The sequence below is a fragment of the Lepidochelys kempii genome, chromosome 3 (assembly GCF_965140285.1).
Source record: "Lepidochelys kempii isolate rLepKem1 chromosome 3, rLepKem1.hap1, whole genome shotgun sequence".
Lineage (NCBI taxonomy): Eukaryota > Metazoa > Chordata > Testudines > Cheloniidae > Lepidochelys > Lepidochelys kempii.
In genome coordinates, this window is record NC_136382.1 from 96,583,084 (window position 1) to 96,605,088 (window position 22,005).

The window sequence follows — 22,005 nt, forward strand, 5'->3', positions numbered from 1 at the left end:
ATTTATCTGGGTGGTCCCCAAAATGTTATACATGTACTGTTAGTTACTTTTAATTTACTTGCTTATGTGTGTTTGTGAGGTATGTTGCATGTAGGAAGCCTAACTGCTTCAGAAGAAAGATTGGAAAACATAGAATGGGGAGGGGTGGAGCTGTAGAGTTAAAGGTGCAACTGCTAATGGGGAGACTATCTTATTTGTCAGCGTGTGTGCATCAACTCTCATGTTCCAGCAGCTGCTCATGAACTCTGTATAGGATAAAACCTGATAGGAAAGTGTAGCTCCTGACAGAAAGTTTTATGCACAGCCCCCATCTGGCAATCAGATTTAAGTGCACCTATTTCCTATCAAGGAAATTTGTGTGCAGAGCACATAAACTTCCAGCTATAACCTAAAAAAGATCCTGAATCCAACGCACACGCACACACACACACATACATATATATATATATATATATATATATATATTTTAAAAACTACCTATTGCACCAGATCTACTCAGGATACCCCCTTGTGACAATCTGTACTGCAAAGATCCAAAATATGGGTCCCCCATATTCACCACTGTCATATGATTATTATATTTTTTATACAAAGTATGCCTTGTGAGGTATCATTTAAAAAGACTTGGTCTGTTGAACCTTAATATCCACTATCATTGTATGTGAAGTTATGAAGTATTGCTATATGTGCTACTGAAATATGTTGTGAGGTTGGGAGATGCCCACATCTGCCCTTTCAGTAAGGACAAAGAGCAACTACCACCATCCAGACAGGCATTAATGGCACATCAGGAAGAATCCATGATCTCAGAGAATTCTCAGAGAGGGCATGTATGGAGTGGGGGCTGCCTGACCCCCACATCACATCAAGGATCTTTCTAGCAACTGGAAGAAAGTATAAAAAAGAGGGACAGTGACATTATCACTGATCACATTATCATTGATTTCAATAGAAAGTTAGGAGCCATCTGGGGCAATGGACCAAAACCGCTAGTCTAGACAAGGTAGAAGAAGAAGAAGAAGAAGCACCTTTTAGTAAATGCCTGCTGTACTTGCCACTACCAACACTGCAGCTGTCCTAGAATGGGCTTTATGTTATCTGCGGTATCTATGTTGATGTCGAGTTCTGCAAGACATTTTTCCTTGCTTTTGGGCAGGCTTTCTAAACAGCATCCACAGGCATTTTTTCTTTAATCCTCTTACTTGCAAATGACCAGACTCATTGGATGTGTATTTATCAATTTGTCTGAGTTTAATTATTTAAATCACTTTTGCAGATGTCATAGTATTGTTCAGATGTGGTATGCCAATCATAAACCTAAATACCTGTGACACTAAGAGGATAAAGATGATGCTTCTATTTTTTACAGTTTGTTTTCTTTGGGACTAATTTTTAATTGGACGTTGGATTTTTATTCAAAATATATCACATTCAAAGTACAAAGCCGTTTTGAAATTAAAAAGGGTGTTTGCTTCCTAATGAGTGTGCTCACTTTCTCTATCAATGTATCTGTTTACGGGCGGGGGACGGGGGAGGCTGTACTACTGCGTAGGTGACTATTGCTTTTTAGAGTGAGGAACAGATCATCACATCTGGCTAAAATGAGACTTTTTAAATGGAAAGGTGTGGAGGTGGTCAGCTGATTTTTCTGTAAATTACATTTACACTGGTATCCTGGAGTAAGAATATGAGAATATTATCTTCTGAAGAACCTTGGTGACAATCTCTCTCTTGTGAAGAATTAGTGAACAAAACTGTAAATACACAAAAGGAGCACTTCCTTTTTATTTAATGCTGAAACTACGCCGAAGAAAACTCAATGTTCATGTTAAAGATTGTTTAAAGTCCTTATAGCCTGCTCCTGCTGTACTTTGGGTATGTGGTAGGGAGCCAAGGAAGCTGGTGTGATTGTATAGTGAGCGAATGAGAGGGGTAGTGTTAATGGGCGGGGAGGGAGGGCAGAGTAGGTATGAGAGGCAATGTTAAGGGGTGAGTAAGGGTGTGTGTGTGAGACAGGGGCAGGGTTAAGTGGTAGGTAGGAGTTTGTGTGTGTGAGAGTGTGGCAGGATAAAGGGATAAGTGGATATATGTGAGCGAGAAGGGGGTGTGTACGTGGCGGGCAGAGGTGAAAGGTGGGTGAGTAGATAGAGGGGTGTGTAAAGTAGGGTGATCTGACATCCCAATATTATCGGGACCTCTCTGATATTAGGGGCTTTGTCTTACATATGCAACTATACCCGGCCTCCACCCAAAGATCTGATATTTCACACTTGCTATCTGGTGACCCGAATTAACGCAGGAAAGGAAGAGGGAGAAGTAGGTGGGAGGGCAGAGGAGTGTATAAGGGGGGCCCAGGCAAAGACCCCGAGTGGGGTGTGAGAAAGGGGCAGGGTTAAGGGGTGGAGGAGATTGTGTGTACGTGAGGGGCAGGATTGAGAGTGGGTGGGTCCCTTGTGTAGGCAGGAAGGGGCGGAGAGTGGCCCGGCCCGCATACATGTGAGAGGGGGGCCGGGGCCGCGGCCGGCGCGGCTCCTGGGGGGCTGTGGTCAGGCGGGGCCGGGCCGGGCCGTCCGAACCCAGCTCTGACTCTCCGGGGGCGGCCGGGGCTGCGGGATGGGAGCGCGGCCCGGCGGGGCCCCCGGGCGGCGTTGACCTGCGCAGGCCCGGCGGGGAGCGGCGGCGGCCGCTGGCCCCGGGGAGGCGGCGGCGGCGGCGGCGGCTCCCCGCTGGGTCGCGGAGCTGCGGGGCCCGGGACCCGGAAGCAGAAGCGGGGCCGGAGGCGGCTGGATGGGAAGCGGCGGGGATGGGGGAGCAGCAGAGCTCGCTGAGCACCCTGCGGGCGGCCGCCGCTGAGGCGCCGTTCCCGGCCGGCGGGGCCCGGGAGCCGGGGCAGGAGGCGGCCGGACCGCGGGATCCGGAGCCCGGCAGCAGGCGGCGGAGCGGGGAGCAGGAGCCGCTTCCCGGCGGGGCCCCGGGGAGTCCGGAGCGCAGCGTGGAGCCGCCGCCGCCCCCTGAGCCTCCCGCGGAGGAGCCGGGGGCCGGCGGGGAGCCCGGGGCGCCCCCCGAGGAGGGGCCGGGGCGGGATTGGGGCAGCAGCACCAGCAGCCGCCGCCGCATCCCCCCGCGGCGGCACGTGTACTGCACCGTGTACTGCGTGGAGAACGACCGGGCTGGGGCCGGGCCGGGACCCCCGCCCGCCGCAGCCCCCGGGGCCCTGTCCGCCCGCCGCGGCCCCGTCGGAGACCCCTTGACCTCGGGGGGTAGCATCGAGGTGGACTTTTACCTGCTGCCCGAGCCCTTCTCCGGGCTGATAGCGGGGGACTTCGGGCCCCTGCTGCTGTTGAGCTGCCGGGTGTGCCTGGAGGAGAAGCCCATCAAGCCCCTGCCCTGCTGCAAGAAGGCGGTGTGCGAGGAGTGCCTGAAGCGCTACCTGAGCGCCCAGGTAAATGCCCCGGCCCTCCTCGCCCCCTCGATGGAGAGCCCTGACCCATCCCACCCCAGCACCCAGGTAAATGCCCCGGCCCTCCTCGCCCCCTCGGTGGAGAGCCCTGACCCGACCCATCCCACCCCAGCACCCAGGTAAATGCCCCGGCCCTCCTCGCCCCCTCGGTGGAGAGCCCTGACCCGACCCATCCCACCCCAGCACCCAGGTAAATGCCCCGGCCCTCCTCGCCCCCTCGGTGGAGAGCCCTGACCCGACCCATCCCACCCCAGCACCCAGGTAAATGCCCTGGCCCTCCTCGCCCCCTCGGTGGAGAGCCCTGACCCATCCTACCCAGGTAAATACCTTGGCTTTTATCACTCTTTCGATGGATGGCCCTGCCCCATCCCACCTTGGCTCCCAGGTAAATTTCCTGGCCCTCCTGAGCATTCAAGCTGTCAGCCTAGTTGAGGGAGCTCTGCCATTAGGGCAGGCTTCACACCCCCTATCCTATCCCATTTCTTAGACCCCAAACATAGTTAAAACTTAATATTTTTCTCGGAAGTGACTGGTTACAGGGCTGCTCCCTCTCTCATGTGGAGCAGAAGGACTTGCTGGACACTATGGAGGTGTGCACACTCTTCTCCTCAATGGCTGAGGATTTGTGTGTGTAGGTTAAAGATGCTCTAAAGTTTAAACTCATTTTCTTTAAATTTCTCTTGAATTTATCCCAGCCTGATAACATCAGCAGGTCAGTAAAACATGGAACAGACTGATTCACTCCTGCTGCTGTTGCCAGAGGCCAGTTAAAACTTTCCACTCAGCACTGGCTAGTACATTAGTCGTTTTTGTATTGGACCTTGTGTCTTTTTTCAGTGACTAGTGGAACTGGGCTAGGTTTAAATGGGAGAGGCACCATCTTGCTCAGCCAATCTAACTTAGATCAAAATATAATTTAAAACTCTTCCTACCCTAATCTAATAGCAATAAGAATCTCCATAGCTGGATTTAAAACTAGTCTGTATGTGTCAGCAATACTAATAGATTTATTAGGTTAATTTCATACAGCAAACAACTTTTGATTTGCACACCAGGGTTGGTTTTTCAGTGAATTACTTAAAACTAAGGTGAAGCCTTATAGCCCAGTATAGAAACACTTTGTACCACCTTATACAAACAAAAGTATTTACCAAACTGCTTCCAAATTTCTTTGGTGATTTTTTTGTTACTAAAATAAGCCAATAGTTCACAAATATTAACTGTTTATTACTTAAATGCTGGAGTATCATGCACAACCACATGCTTTATTGTGCTTCACACTTTAGTGAGCTTACTCCGTCTTTCTCTCTTTGTACATTTTCATATTGTTGCCTCCCAGTCTGAATTGAAAAATATATGTTATTTTATAATTGACTGAATCGCCCCCAACGCTTTTCCTTAAAACTAACAGAATTGCTAACTAGTTTAGTAATTATAGGGTTTTTTCTTTGAGGTGTCTGCCTGACAGACATACTCTGGGTGATGCATGAGTTCCAAACTTTGGTCCTCATCCTACAGAACTTTACGTACTTGTAAAGTCAACAGCACTGCGTGCATCTGTGTTTTCAGGATCAAAGGCTCTTTTGGGTAGCAGAGTGTGTTTAAGTAGGGTGGGTGCATAGTCCTGTTTGTGCACTCCCATTAGTGCAGGGGTGTCAAACACGTGGCCCGCAGGGTTATTTCCTGCAGCCCGCCAAGCTCCCCACGCCCCCAGAGTTATTTCCTGTGGCCCGCCAGGCTCCCCCTCCCCCTAGAGCACCGTGTCCTAGCTCCTCTTCCTACCTGCAGGCACTTCCAGGAGGGAGGGGGAGGAGTGGGGAGCCGCGCACTCAGGAGCAGAGGTGGAGAAGAGGTGGGGCAGAGGCAGGGCTGGTGGCAGCGCTGCGTGGGGGGGGGTGTCAATGATGCAGCCCTCGGTTCAATGTACTCGTCCTCATGTGGCCCTTGTGGTGATTCGGGTTTGAGATCCCTGCATTAGTGGATATAAAAGCATTTATAACAAACTACAGCACAATTCCTTCCTTCCTCCGGCTGTTGATTAATCGCACTTAACTCATGCGATTAACTGAAAAATTAATTGCAATTAAAAAATTGTGATTAATCACAATTTTTATCGCATTGTTAACCAATAGAATACTAATTAAAATTTATTAAATATTTTTGGATGTTTTTCTATATTTTCAAATATATTGATTTCAATTACAACACTGAATACAAAGTGTACACTGCTCACTTTATATTTTTGATTACAAATATTTGCACTGTAAAAATGATAAACAAAAGAGTGTTTTTCAGTTCACCTCATTCAAGTTCTATAGTGCAATCTCTATTGTGAAAGTGCAACTCACAAATGTAGATTTTTGTTGTTTGTGACATAACTGCACTCAAAAACAAAACAATGCAAAACTTAAGAGCCTACAAGTCCATTCAGTCCTACTTCTCGTTCAGCCAATCACTAAGACAAACAAGTTTGCTTACATTTACAGGAGATAATGCTGTCCACTTCTTATTTACAATGTCAGCAGAAAGTGAGAACAGGCATTTGCATGAGAATGTAGTAGCCCGCATTGCAAGTAGGGATGTAAATACAGTTTAAAAAGTTAACCATTGAAAGGATTAAAAAATATTTAGTTTAAATGGTTAACCGATTAAAGGGCCTGCTGGCGCGGCTGGGGCTGCTCTGGCTGGAGCAGGGTCGGTGGGCCAGCCCGGAGGTTAGTGGTTAAGGCGGGTTAACCAGTAAGACTGATGCTTACTGGTTAAGGCAGGTTAACATTTTACATCCCTAATTGCAAGGTATTTACATGCCAGCTATGCTAAACATTTATATGCTCCTTCATGCTTCGGCCACCATTCCAGAGGACATGCTTCCATGCTGATGACGCTTGTTAAAAAATAATGCGTTAATTAAATTCGTGACTGAACTCATTGGGGGAGAATTATATGTCTCTGGCTCTGTTATCTGCATTCTGCCATATATTTCATGTTATAGTAGTCTCAGATGATGACTCAGCCCATGTTCATTTTAAGAGCACTTTAGGTGCAGATTTGACAAAATGCAACGAAGGTACCAATGTAAGATTTCTAAAGATAGCTGTAGCACTCAACCCAAGATTTAAGAATCTGAAGTGCCTTCCAAAATCTGAGAGGGATGAGGTGTGAAGCATGTTTTCAGAATTCTTAAAAGAGCATCACTCCAATGCAGAAACTACAGAACCCCAACCACCAAAAAAGAAAATAAACGTTCTGCTGGTGGCATCTGACTCAGATGATGAAAATGAACATGCATTGGTCTGCACTGCTTTGGATTGTTATTGAGCAGAACCCATCATCAGCATGGATGCATATCCTCTGGAATGGTGGCTGCAGCATGAACGGACATGTGAATCTTTAGTGCATTTGGCATGTAAATATCTTGCAGTGCCAGCTACAACAGTGCCGTGTTCTCCCTTTCAGGTGACATTGTGAACGAGAAGCGGGCAGCATTATCCCCTGCAAATGTAAACAAAATTGTTTGACCGAGTGATTGGCTGAACGAGTAGGAGGACTGAGTGGACTTGCAGGCTCTAAGATTTTACATTGTTTTATTTTTGAATGAAGTTTTTGTGCATAATTCTACATTTGTAAGTTCAGCTTTCATGATAAAGAGATTCCACAGCAGTACTTGTATGAGGTAAATTGAAAAATACTATTTCTTTTGTTTGTTTATATTTTTTTGATTACAAGTATTTGCACTGTGAAGTGAGCACTGAACACTTTGTATTCTGTTATAATTGAAATCAATATATTTGAAAATGTTGAAAACATCCAAAATATTTAAATGAATAGTATTCTATTGTTTAATCGTGCAGTTAATCTCTTTAATTGCTTGACAGCCCTAATAAAAACCAGTTGTAAGACTAAAATAGTGCTGATAAGGAAGATGGGGAGTGTAGGTCCATGCAGTCAGTCATTGTGGAGAACCATATTTATTGTAGTAAGTAAATGTTCCCCTTGTTTAAAACATAAAATTCTTGCCCTGGGTAAATAGCAAGTAATTAGGATACCCACTGTGATTAAAAAATAATCACAGGAGATGTTGAGGTGTCTCAGTTTAACAGTGACACTGCTATTCCAAGCAGTCTGAGAGCATCTGATTTAGAGGTTAAGGTCTTGTCTACAGTGCAGTTTTTAGCCTGTGGTGTAGCTGCACCAGCGCAAGCTCTTAGTATAGACAGTGTTGTAAACTGTGACTTGCACTGATGCAGTCTACCTCAGTGCAGACGCTCACTAAATCCAGGGAGTAATTCAGTGTAAAGGTATGGATAAAAACCTAATAACTGGAGTTATGTATTTCTATAATGGGCACATCTGAGAGATGCAATAGGAGCCTTTCAGAGTAGCAGCCATGTTAGTCTCTAAGGTGCCACAAGTACTCCTTTTCTTTTTAATAGGAGCCTTTAACACCTGTTGGTACTGGAATCCTTGCTGGTTCTTATGGCATATGTTTATGGAAGTTTACTGACAACTAGAACTATCCCTCCATGCTATTAACAGTCTAGAGATTGTCTTGGCTAGGATAACTTGTTTTTGTTTTTTAGAACTCCTTAACTATCACCTTTTCTGTGTTAGTGTGGGAACATATCTTAAACTTTTTCATGTTCTAGCTGGTTGAGCTGAAACATAGGCTCCCTCCTCGGCTTTAACTTGACCAGTTAATGTACGTGCCAAAGTACAATTTGCTTTGTCTGTGCTAGTATTGGAATGTGTTAGGTGACATTTGAAAAACAAAACCTGAAATCAAGACAAACCTGGAATGTCTTATGGAATGGTCTAGTTCTGTTCAGATGGTAATAAGCTCCACGGTGCTGCATCTGATAGGATGAGAAGAATTTGAAGGGGGCACATACAGGTATGTTTGTTTCCAGTCTAAGAGGAATGTATCCAATAAGGATCCTTGATACTTCCTATCCTCAGAGTAGAACGGATTTCATTTTGTATTGAGTTCTATGGCAAATAGGTCCACCTGTCTGAGAGCATGGGTTTGCCAGTGCACTCTTCAGGGGCCACTTGTTCTGGATACTGTATTTACAGCTCAGGTAATCTGTCAGGATGTTATTTTTGCCTTTAATGTGGAAATTTCCCATTCTTCATAGCTTCCTGATGTGGTCGTTGTGCTGAGCCCCACCCTGACAGTTGACTTGGCACACAGCAATAGAACTAAAAGTTGTGAAAAGAACACCTTTTTGAGGCAGGCTAAAAACGCCAGGCAGGCTAGACAGCATGACAGGCCATCAAGAACATGACAGCTGGACTCTTCCTAAACCCAGAGACCTTGAATTATGAGATGGTTCAGCTGAGCTCTGCAATCTAAACCTGTGTCTGTTACTAATACTGTTGATGGGCTGGGTTGAAGGGAACTCCTCAGCAAGCATGCAGTGGTTTTATCCACAACCATTGAGATTCCAGTTGCAGGGTGCACAGTGCTTGCCATGATTGTCTACAAATTGAGGTGGTTGAACTGTTTTAAGCTAATCCTGCATTGATCTCAACTGGAGTTTGATTATAGAAGCAATAACTGAATAGAAGGATTTGTCCTGAGCCTAAAGTAACTCTGAACATAGCCTGTAAGTAGTCTAGTGGGAGGTGCGTTGTCTGGAGTCTAAAGCTGTCCCTGTTAACTACTCCACCATTTTGAGGGATGGTTCTTAGGTCTAAGAAATAGAGCAGCAGATTATTTTAGTTTCTGCTTCATTTTCCTATTGAGCAAGTCTGGGACCTGTAGTGACCGATTTTTTGATAGTTTTTAATCATGGTTTCTGAAATGGTGCTGAACAGAGTTTTTCTTCTCCTACAATTGCAATTAAATGGTGTTCACTGGTTCATTGCCAATGACTGTTTTCTGCTTTATTTAATTTTGGTAGCGTAGGACAAGACTTAAGAATCAGAGCCACTAACACAACCCTCTCCCACTTATACATCAAATTCCACCTAAATCTGTCTGTTTTCCCTGTCTGTGAAATGTGCCAGCTAATACTTAAGCAGTGTGGCAAAGCACTTTCTGCAGATGGAAAAAGTACTCGGCAACTGCAAAGTATTCTGTTTTACAGATATAAAAACCAAAAGCTAAGATTAATTTACTGGGGGTGGGGTGGGGACTGATTTAGTGGTTAGACAGAAGTTTAGCAGATGAGACCAGAGTTCTAATAATGGTCCTGATATTGACTTACTGTATGTGATCTTTGGAAAGTTGCATACCTTCTCTCTGCCTCAATTTACCAATCCAAAACTTGGGCATGATACTTAACTGACCTCTCAGGGAGTCCTTTAGGGTTGATTGGGAGCTGGCTTCCTGAGAAAATGTTTCTGTTCCCTCTCTGTTTAAAGGCAGTAAACGTAAAGATAGTCATTGGGGCTGTGGGAAGGAGATGACTTGAGTGAGATTCCGACACCTGTGTGCCAGGTGGGGGTGGCTCTAGAAGGTATGGATCTGGCCATAGGAATTCCGTGGCATGGGAGCTGAAGAAGACAGCCACTCTCAAACCTCAGCGTAGGTAGCATGCTGGGGTGGGACTGGAGAATGAGGGGGCGGAATTGCCGTGCTGTTTCTGGGCAGCACCATCTGTGGGCAGCCTCCTTAGTGCTGATTAAATTACCCCTAGGGCTGCTCACCAGGAGGCAAAAGGTGGCTGAAAGCTAGGTTAGCAACCCATCCCTTGAGCTGTAAATCTTGTTCTGCATAGTGTATAAACTAAGAAGAAAAGGGAGAGATTAGTGTACTTGACTTCTCAACCTTAATATTGTATTCATGCTGCTTCTCTTACATGGCATTCAGCTTTCTTTATTTTAGAAGCTGTGTGTGTACACAAGCCTGATAAGAGTGATTCACTTCCTCATCTCTACTGGTTTGTAAATCTGAGTCAGAGTGAATATTTGGTGTTTGTTTATTTGAGAATTCCCTCTAAAAACAAAACCAGACATAGTGATGGCTTCTGGTACAAAGATTATGAATAACTTCAGCTATTCATAAAACAAAATCATGGCTAAATTTGTTCTGAATGGATGAGCGGGAAGAAATTGAAGTGAAGAGTTACACCTACAGTAGAACCTAACTTTTTTTCCTCTTACCTCATTAATCTGTAAACTTGATAAGTACCACACAAAACTGGTAGTCTTATTGCCCAATTTTCAGCAAATATTAAAATGACTAACTCATATTAGTGAGATTTCATTATTTCTATAAATTGCAGTACAGTACACTACTAAATATGTGAAGTTTTATAATTAAATCTGTGCTATCATTTTCCTCATAAATGAACCAAGTAAATCTTGTGGTATAAGACCCTTGCTGTTTTTACTGCTTTGTTTACTTGTAGATCATCAAGTTTTGAGAGTTAGGTTTTGGTCCCCCATTTGTCAGTGATGTGTTTTATTTGACGCTTGCTTGCAGTATTCATTCCTATGTTAAAAGAACATTGTCAGGTCAACTTAAGTGGCATACTATATTCTGAATATTTTTTTATATAGTAAGTTGACCCCTTAAAGATGCTATAGGTGAAAGAAAATGGAGGAAAAATACTTTTTCATTTTCTCCTCTATGGAGTCAGTCTGTCCCCTATTTATGTGGATCTTTCATCCAACTGGAGGAAAAAAACCTGAACACATGACACTAAAACCATGCAGGTTGGTGGGGATGTGGGAGCAGGTGTATTGCCTAACTTGATCTTTAAAAGTGTCTAGATTTAAAGCTGCCTTTGTTGTGCTTGCATGAGCTAGATCTGACTCCTTATGTGCTAAATCCTCTTCTATGCTTCTCTGGTGGTATAAAGTGGATGCAGAACTACCCAGTATGAACAGCTGAGAATTACGCTGGTGTGGAAAAATCATCAGCAGGTGTACTGTCCTCTTCATGACCAAAGTGTGTTACAATCATAAAAAATTTTACAACATTTTTGAGTGGTAGGTGGCATATCTTTATTTTACAGATTAGTGAATGCTTTCAAAAAGTAACAAAGCTAAGTCTAGCTGAGACAAGAATTCAGGAGGTTAGTAATTCCAGTCTTTATACGTTCTACTGGGTTATATATCCCTCCTTGCTTCTCCAAACAGACTTACACATGATCCTCAGTGTACAACTTCTTGCCATATGGTATATGTATCTATGTGGTAAAAACAAATTGAGATTCTCCCAGCTCAGATACAGTTCCTTAGGGCAATGGTTACTAAGCTGGTGGATAAATCAGACAAATTTTATTCAAGAAGTACAAAATTGAGACTTGTTGGTTTTAGAGGGAAAACTCTGCTATAAATTATTTAGATGGCCAAGTCTATGTACATTTTAAGATTTAAGCAGTGTTAGAAAAGGCTTATTTTGTAATTGCTTTTAAAAAAAAAACAACAACCAAAATCCTCTCTTCTACCTCATAAGATTACTAATGTGTGTATTGTATTACAAGCTTGTCAGGACAATAGAAGTTTCCTTAATTGTGGGAGAGGTTACTCACTTCATAAGTTGTATTGACTAAAGGAAAAATATAAATAGTTCCTAAAACATACCAACAGTTCCTTTTTTCATAAATATATACTTAAAGGCTAAGCAGTGCAGTTTTATAAAGTGACTATAAATGTTCCTGTTGTTACTCTTTCAATCTGTAGTGTCTTTAGATCAAAAAAGAAACTTGTCTCCAAGTGTTTTAGTAAAACTCTTTAAAAAAGCTTCAGAATCGAAATATCTTAGATAACATAGGTAGAGAAATTCTGTTGCCTAAAAACATCCGGCTAAATGGCTTCCTTGCAAGTCAGAGGAGCATCACTACAGATCACTGGTAGCAGAGAAGTAGTGTGAAGGAAGGTGTTGTGTCACCATAAGGCATAATACCTTCACAGGTGGTGGGGGAGTGCAATGAGCAGTGACTTATGCATATTCCTATTACAAAGGGGTACTCTGCATGTACCGCCATTGCTATCCAGTCTATGCCCAGGTCCTCCCCATGCTTGGCATACCCCCTTGTTCTTCTGTTTATTGTATGAATGCCCTTGGGGGAAGGGACTCCTTGTATGTTCTTTCCATTCTAGTGCACCTGTGCTGTGCGAGTCATTTGTCCTATTACTTCTAACCTGACTTAAAAGCTTTCCAGAAGCAAGGATACTAACTCTTCTGTGCTCTTTCAAGTGCAAATGGAATTGGATTGTGTAATAGCTTGGAAACTCTGCTTGTTTACTTTCATGGTATCGTGTGCAGCTCAGGAAGCAAAATGAACAAGTGACAAGTTCTTATATGGAAGAAATAAACAGAATACCAACATAGTAGAAACATGTACAATAGTCTGTATTAATCTAGAATTCATCTTCACTAGGAAATCTGCGACTTGTAATTCTCAGCTCCCCTGGTCCCTGCCCCCGCTTAGCTGTCTACTATGCTGCAGTTCCCTCAGCCAGCCAGGCATGCAGTCCTTTCTTCTCCAGCTTCCAGAAGCTACTAACTGCTGCTCTGTTCTGCAGCTCCTTTTATATGACCCTCCTGGACCCTGATTGGCTGTTTCCCCTGCAGCCACTCTAGCCTGTTTGGAGGACCTCTCCACTGCTCCTTTCCTTTGAGCCTAGTCCACTCCATCACTTCTTCTTGGGTCTGCCTCTGTCTGTCTGTTTCCTTCAGTCTTGATCTGCTGGACTCTCTTACCCTTGTAGTTGTCAGGACTGTGCTTTTACGTGACCAAACCATCTGAGCCTGCACTCCCTCACGTTTTTGTTCATGCCTCTAACACAGCAGTGCATTCCTTAGCAACCTAAGTCGCAATGAATATGGCTTCATGGACCTCCCAAAGACTGTGACCTCTTATACTATCATGCTGATGAAACCCTGCACACTTTGAAGGACTCAAAAGCCACTCTTTACTCTCTAAGGGTATCTACACCAGCCCCAAGGAGAAGGCAGTATAGAATTCCAAAGCTGTTTGAGGCAGAAGCCTCCTTACTGTTAGGGCCAGTAAAAAATCAGAATGTTCAAGGGAGAGGCAGTGGTTCCAAAGGAGATCCTCTGTCCTCCCTTCTGCCATGCAGTCTGTCAACCTCATGTCTTCAGGTGTAATGCCATAACTGAGAACTAGCTAGAACTGTTGGATCTTTCTCCTGCTTCTGTTTCCCTCTGCTTGTCTCCCCCTCCCCATCCCCCCACCCATTTTTTCTCAGGAGGCCTGGTAGTGAATACCTTTGGATCAATAATAGATCCTGGAGACTGTAGGCCAGGAATATTTTTATCCCATTTAAATTCCTCTTTAGGGGCTCCTCTAGTGATTTTTTGCTAAGAAAGGAGGTGGACTCCTGTGACATGTCATTCCATATTCTTTATGAAAATATGCTTATGATATGAATGACGTAACTGAGATACTTTATGCAAAATGGCTCAAGTGAGATATCATTGGAAAGGTTATGATTTACTGAATGTGATTATCCAATTTGTATGCCTGTATCATTTCTGTATCTGAAATTAGGAATATTGACTGTCTCTGTATTTCAACTATGCTACTTTGTGTGATGCCTGCTGACACTTCAGGTACAACAGTAGAAAAGCTAAACAGGGTGGATGGCCCATCAGCAAGGACAATGGACTGTGAAAAGCTTGGCCTTCCTGTGGACTCTCCATACTGCCACTGACTCATGGACACTGTGATCCTATAGAATCAGGTGGTCTTCTCACCTGATACTAAAACATTACCTGGGACTTCTTGTAACTTTCCACTGTTAAGGGGAGGGGGGGGGTCAAACTAGGGAAACAAAGGACTCCCGCCTTATGCAAATCCTATTAAGGGTGGGGAGTGAGGTAATCCTAGTTGTCAGTTCTCCCCTGCTACCTCACCCAAGATGACTGCTGGAAACAACTAAAACTGATCAGGGGAAAAGAACTGGGCCCAGACTGGAACGGCATCTGGCCTGTGAAGAAGATTATTAGAACCAGCTTTAGGGTGAGAACTCGCATGTAACCAGTTTCTTTAGTGTATTAAGCTTAGTTTGTGTGCTCTGTTTTATTTTCTTAGTAATCTGCCTTGTTTTGTCTGCTACCTCCTTAACTACTTAAAATACACCTGTTATTAATAAATTTATTTCTGGTTTATAATACAACCCACTTTGTGATTTCTAACGGGGGAGGGGGGGGACGGAGGGAGAAGTTATATATATACCCTCTTCGACATTGAAGGAAAAGGTGAATTTCATATAATTTTGGGTTTGTACTCCAAGTGGGGGGTGGACATCTGGGTGCTGTGACAAGCCCCTTAAGCTGAGCCTTCTCAGAGCGGATCTCTGTCTCTCTGTGCAGCTGGGTGTGGCCTTGTCTGTGTGCTTGGCTGGAAGAGGCTGGGGAGCCTAGCCCAGCAATACCAGATAAAAAGGGGGGCCACTCTGCCAGGAAGCAGTCTATCTTTGGGCCTTTTCTATCAAATCATATAGTGGATCTGTAGCTTCCAGGCTTGCAGAACACTGTAGCTGATCAGTTCAGCAGACATTACTTAGACAATTACATGTGATCTGTCAAGGACTGTTCTTGTGAAAGATGCTCTGCAGTGGTGATGCCCATGAATAGACCTCTATGTCTCAGACTAAAACAGAAAGTATCAGCTCTGCTCTAGAGGGTGTTCAATACAGGCTCCATCTCAATACCTTTCTCATCCCTGGGACACCAGGACTCACTTATGGTTATGCACACGTACCGTGGATACTCGGTATCCTGAAGAAAATCAAGATGGGCACAGCCTTAATATAATGATAGCTCTGGCAAGGCCCATTGAGTTCTGGTATTTGGATCTGATGAACCTACCAACACAGACCATGGTTTTGGTTCAGCCAGATGTGACTGTGCTGAGCAGAAGCCAAATCCTACCCAGGATCTGACAGCCTCAGTACTCACTAGTTAATTGATACAGACAGAACCTGCTCCACTGAAGTCAAGAACATTTCTACTCATAGAAGTTAAATGGAAAAGATTTTTGATTTAGCCACTACAAACACTCTCATCCATTTAGAAAACCCCAGTAGTTGCCATTTCAGATTACTTGTTAGATTTAAAATGTTCAGGACTGTCAATCAGCTCCATAAGCAGAAATTACTACTAAATAAAGTCTTCTCACCCAAAGTTGCTGGATTCTTAAAGGATCTCATACGTATTTTCCCCTAGTCAGAGACCCCTACCTTGCTAGAACCTTGGGGTCATGTTAGCAGGCTTGATGGGAACTCTCCTCAAACCTCTAGCAACCTGTTCTCTATACTACCTGTCTTCATAGACAGCCTTTTAGGAGCAATAACATCAGTTCAAAGATTAGGAGAGATTCAAGCTCTCATGGCTGTCGTCCTTAGTGTCATCTTGCCTTTGTGGAAAACCATTTAAGACCTGACCCTAAATTATTGGCTGAAGTTGTTTGACTTTCACCTGAACCAAGTTATCCACTTTCTTGTTCTTTCCTAAGCCACACGCTGGCTAAGGGGAAGCTAAGCTTCACACCCTTAATGTCATTAGGGTACTCATCTATCTGGACAGGACAAGACCCCTCTGAAAGACTCCAGCTTGTTTCTGGCCTTTGCAGACTGGGTTAAAGGTTGAACTGTATCCATCCAAAGACTGACTAAGTGGATGTCTGTCTGAATTAGAAGTTGTAGCATAGCTGAGTTAGAGCCACCTCAAGCAGCCCCTACAGCTTTTAAGAGAGGCATTCCTACTTCTGAAATCTGTAGGTAGCTACTTGCGGTTCAGTTCACACTTTCACCTAGCACTGTTCCTTTGTTGAAGCTTCAAGATCTGTGACTGAGTGCCTACCTTCTGAGTGGAGTGGGGTGGTGAAAATCCTTTTCTGTATAATATTGTGTTCTTTTTTTCCCATTGTTACCAGCACGGTATGGAAAAGTTAAAGGAAGTTTGTGGTGAGAAATTAGCTTGTACGTGGGACTGACTGGAGAGGAAATATTAAAAGTTTAAATATGTAGAGGATTGAGTCTAAAAATACTTTAAAAGATGTGAGCATTAAGAAAGGAGGAGAAATTTAGTGTTAGTGGAGGTTAATGGGATGAAAGTAAAGAAACTTCCTGACCTAGAACTGCTAGGTTGTAGCTTAGTCTTACTAAAGTGGAGGAAAAGCCCACTGATTAAATTTAAACTCTAGACTGGAGAAAACACATTGTAGGGAACAGTCCTGCATCTCTAAGGAAACCAATTGGATATTCCATCTCTTTATTTCTGATGTCTATGATTCTGTGGCCCTGTCTAGCAATAGCTCTCGTAACTCTGAAGTGAAGACAAGGACAGTCTGGGGTTTGTGCTGATTTAATTGTTTAATGTTCAGGAGCTGGGTTTGTTCCCCCCCGCCCCGTCACTTACCTCAACCCAAATTAGCAAAGCGACTATGCGTAATGGAGGCCTACCCAGATGCCAAGTTTGGAAGTTTTCTTCAACTATTTTTGAATTATTGGTGAGCAAAATAAAGCCAAATGTTGAGTATTTTTATAGCACTCTCAGACATGTAAAGAGATTTTTCCACAAACTTTTATTTTTAAAGGGAGAAATAACTAGTTTGGGATTAGGCTTGGAAAATGTTGATTCCAAAGGAGAATGTTTCTAAAAATTATGAGCATATAAAAACAGAAGATGTTAATAGAACTCTGTATGTAATTGCCCTAATGATTGCATTAATTACCATAAACACTAACTGAAAATATTGGTGAGTCTGAATTATAATCAGGTTTGGCAATCTATCTCCCTTATAAATCATTTGGCCCATGCTAGGTGGAATGATGTTTATGCTCAATATTCTTATGGAATTTGGCAAGTGTGCTCAGATAGAATGCTGTAGGTTTCATAAGTATATATTCTGATAAAGTTTGATTTGGGGTGGAGGTGGGGGGGATCATCTATGTTACAAATTATTAAGTGACCAGTGGTGTAGGGCAGATGAGGGATACTTAGGACACAGCAGGATGTTTTCAAACTGCAGCACCCTCCTTTCCCATAGCAAGCAATGCCGGTTGGGTTTGCCATTTAAAAGGAGGGGCTGCGGTTTTCGGGTGGATTTGTAGCACACACCTCCCCCCACTCTTCTGCGTGGGTATTTTCAGGGATGATCCCGTTTAGCGAAGCGCAAACAGCCCAACATGAATGGGGTCCTTTTACTGTTCCCTTACAAAAATTCCCCTATTTCAAACAGGTGACCATGAATGATATCACTCTCCTGAGGCTAACACGGAAAGATATAGACTGAATGTTGCTTGAAAGTGACCAAAACCCAGGACCATTGGCTGCCATGCTTTGTGCTGCAGTGATTCCAGACTACTTGCTACTGGCTTGGTGTGGTAAAGTGCCCTACTGTGGAGGATGAAATAAGGCAGCCCTCCCCAGAAACCTTCTGCAGACGCTTTCAGAGTACCTCCAGGAGAGCTTCATGGAGATGTCCCTGGAGGATTCCCGCTCCATCCCCAGACACGTTAACAGACTTTTCCAGTAGCTGTACTGGGCACGAATGCATCCCAAGTCTTCAGAGCGTAACAAACAGTAAACACTATTGCTTTTAAACCCTGTACTGTAGTTACAAATGTGCACTCACCAGAGTAGTCTGGAATCACTGCAGCACAAAGCATGGCAGCCAATGGCCTGGGTTTTGGTCACTTTCAAGCAACATTCGGTCTATATCTTTCCTTGTTAGCCTCAGGAGAGTGATATCATTCATGGTCACCTGTTTGAAATAGGGGAATTTTTGTAAGGGAACAGTAAAAGGACCCCATTCATGCTGGGCTGTTTGCGCTTCGCTAAACGGGATCATCCCTGAAAATAGCCACGCAGAAGGGTGGGGGGAGGTGTGTGCTGCAAATCCACCCGAAAACCGCAGCCCCTCCTTTTAAATGGCAAACCCTGTACTGTAGTTACAAATGTGCCTTCTCCGTCTTCAGGGTTGGGGATCCCGCCTTGGGAGGGTTTTGGCTCCAGGGTGATGAAGAGGTCCTGGCTGCCAGGGAGGACGGATTCGCCGTTTGCCTGCTGCGCATTCTCATCCTCCTCCTTCTCTTCCTCATCCCCAAAATCCTCCTCCGTGTTGCGTGAGACTCCCCCCTTGCAGGTGTCCACAGACAGTGCTGAGGTAGTGATCCCCCCCTAGAATGCCATGCAGCTGATCATAGAAGCGGCATGTGTGGGGCTCTGACCCAGAGTGACCGTTTGCCTCCTTTGTCTTTAGGTAGGCTTGCCTGAGCTCCTTGACTTTCATGCGGCACTGCTGTGTGTCCCTCTTGTCGCCTCTCTCCATCATGCTGTGTGAGATTTTGGCATATATATTAGCATTTCTTCTTTTTGAGCCGACTTCGGCCTGCACAGATTCTTCTCTCCATACAGCAGTCAGATCCAGTGTCTCCCGTTCGCTCCATGCTGGAGCTCGTTTGTGATTCTGGGGGGACTGCAAGGTCACCTGTGCTGCTGAGCTCGCCACGCTGACCAAACAGGAAATGAAATTCAAAAGTTCCCAGGGCTTTTCCTGTGTACCTGGCTAGTTCATCGGAGTTGAAAGTGCTGTCCAGAGTGGTCACGTTGGCGCACTCTGGGATAGCTCCCGGAGACCAAAAAAGTTAATTAGCGTCCACACTACCCCAAATTCGACCCAGCAAGGTCGAATTTACTGCTACTCTCCTTGCCAGAGAGGAGTACAGAAGTCCAATATTAAGAGCCCTTTAGGTCAACGGAACGGGGTTGCTTGTGTAGACGCGTTCATTTTAAAATCGACCTAACGTGGCTAAATGCGACCTAACCCCGTAATGTAGACCAGGGCTTATATTCTCTTCTACATTTAGATCCCTTGAAAAGAACAGTTTCTAGTGCAGAGTGTTAAATTGATTTCACTGTACTGCACTTCCATTTGCTGCCCATAAGGATATTTATCCTCAGAGACAGGTTGATGTCAGGTGTCTTTTAAAAAAAAAAAAAAAAAGAAAAGAAAAAAACTGTTGCTGCTCTGTGGTATTAATTCTTCACCATACAGGTGCTCTTAGCTGTTCAAGTGACAGAGGACAACAATCAGCCAGCTTCTGTCTCAATGTATCCATCAGCTGTTGTCCCAGAGGAAAACTGAAGCTTATTTGCTTCATTGTAAGCAAAAGATCCTTCAACGTAGTCTGTGCTGGCAGCACAGCCTATACTTAGGGTTGCTCAACACTTCCTATGTTAGACCCTTTTTCCAGGTGGTTATAACTTTGGCAAGCTTGACCATTTGAGTTGAGATTTTCCATGCCGGGTGTCTGCTTTGGACTGAATTTTTAGGAGGAAATTTTAGCAAAAAATGGATCAGCCATTTCTGAGAACAGGATTATGGGAAATGTATTTTTGCCTAGGTGTGTTTTTTTTTTTTTTAAACAACTCTAATAATTTGGTTGAGAAGCACTTTGTGCCTTCCTTCCTTGGAGCAGGGATTTGAAATTTGGCAGTGGGTTGCCTTTGTGTCAGGGATGTTCCTTTTACCTTCCCTCTTGAAAAACCACCCAAACTTCACCAATTTATAAACCTTTGGAAAATTGCACTTAGCATACCCTCAGAGATTTGTTAGTTTGGCAGCTAAATTCTCCCAAGGATTAAGTCTGCATTGAGTATGCTTCAGTCCAGGGTTACAGGGATAAAGCAGGACTCACTTCAGTTGCTGCTCTGGGCTGCTGTGGTATCAGGTACTGGAACAGAGAACAGTGAAAGACCTGGATTTCCAGGGCTCTAAATACCGTATATACTCGTTCATAAGCCTAATATTTTTCGTAAAAAAGTGACGCATCAAAGAGTGGGGGTCGGCTTATAAATGGGTCTACACCAGAATTTGATGATTTTAAACTCTATGAAATCATTGAATTAAATATCTAATACGTTGTCGTTTTGTTTACCTGGAGCGTCTGCAGGAATGGAGCCCTCAGTTCCCTGTGGCTGTGGCGCGCCACTTCCCGCAGCTCCCATTTGGCTGGGAACGGCAAACCACGGCCACAGGGAGCTGAGGGGCTCTGTGCCTGCGAACACTCCAGGTAAACAAAACGTCCCAACCTGCCAGCGGCTTACCCTGACGGGCTGGAAGCCAAAGCTTGCCAACCCCCGAAATATAGAATCGGCTTATAAAAGGGTCATACAGGTTTTACTATTTTTACCTATCCATCTTGGGTGGTCAGCTTATAAACGAACGGGCTAATGAACGAGTATATACGGTAATTCCCCTGCTGGCTTCCAGGCAGTGAGGAGGAGTGAAATGTAGAGGGGACAAAAGCTGAAGGGGGATGGGGAACTTGATGAACAAGGAAGCTGGGAGTAGGATGAGGAATCTAGGATGAGGAGGTGGGATGGGGCAGGAGGGAGAGGGCTGGCACAGGGATAGGCTGGAGGTGAAATGGGCAGAAGGGTCAGGCTTGTGCAGAGGGTTTTGTGGGGGGAGAGGGGGAAGGAGCAGAAAAGTCTGTGCCCACTCCTCTCCGGAACCTACAAATAAACCCAGAATTCCAGTCTCCCCATTCTTCTGCTGTCTCCAACCTCCTCTAATGGCTGGTCCTTACTGCTGTTACTAGTTACTCCATTACTCAAGTGGTAGAGTTTTGTGCTGTGGATGTAAAGATTCCAGCTCTGCCGATGAAGCATGGGAGTCAGTATTTCTTCATTTGATGAAATTTCTGGGTTTTGTGAGTGTGCTTGTTTTTTTAAACAAGGGTCTTACAAGTGGAAAACTGTTAAAATAACATTAAGGTTGCAAAGTGAAGCATGAAAAGTTAGGAAATGCCGGAATTGAGATTGCCTAGCAACCCTGATTCATCCCCCTTGTGTTTATGCATTATGATAAGTCTTTAATTACATGATCATATTTTCTCCACGTGACTGCTGCCTCATTCAGTTTACTGGATGGATGGATGGTGCTCACTGAACAAGCCACTAGTTGGTATTTGTATCATCATTGTTCACTGTGTGGCTCCATGCCTTATTTACTGCATGCTATTCAAAGTCCGCTCTGAAGACAGAATTAACTTCCTCTATGGCACTTATCACTATAGTATATGAGTACTTCATGAACATTAGTGAATTTATTTTCACAATATTCCTCTGAGGTGGTGGTTTTTCCAGATCTGTGAATGGGGGAACCGAGGAAGAGAGAGGTCAAAACTGTCTGCTAATCTTGAGTGCCCAATTTGAGATGTCCCAGGGTCTGATGTGTTTTTCAGAATACTTAGCATCATATAGCACAGCTCTCAGTTACTTCAGTAGCAGCTGTGAGTGCTCAAGTTGAGCATCCATAAAATGAGGAACACTCAGTTAGTGACCACCGGTGAAAAATTTGGTTTAAGTGAATTGACTAGCATCATATGGATTCTATTCCTGCTTCAGAGTTCCCAGTCCTCCAGGGCAGCCTTCAGGTGCCATGACCATGAGACTGTTCTTTCCCTTCTTGGAGTTCCCTGCCTCATTCATTGCATATCTTCCCAATTGTGCAGCAAATGAGGCAGGGATCCTACAGACAAAAGTCTCTTATTACACAGCGTCGAGTGATCCCAAGAGCAGGTCCATCCTGAGCACTGAATGAGGCAGGGAT

General features: G+C 44.3%; 1 protein-coding gene across 1 annotated transcript in view; it reads left to right on the forward strand.

Moving 5' to 3' along the window:
• The first annotated feature begins 2,501 nt into the window (after window positions 1-2,501).
• Window positions 2,502-22,005, forward strand: part of RNF217 (ring finger protein 217) — a 99,264-nt gene continuing 79,760 nt past the window's right edge. The window contains exon 1 of the mRNA XM_073337202.2: window positions 2,502-3,442. Within this exon, the coding sequence (XP_073193303.1) occupies window positions 2,804-3,442 (639 nt within the window). The 5' untranslated portion in view covers window positions 2,502-2,803. The remainder of the gene's footprint in view (window positions 3,443-22,005) is intronic.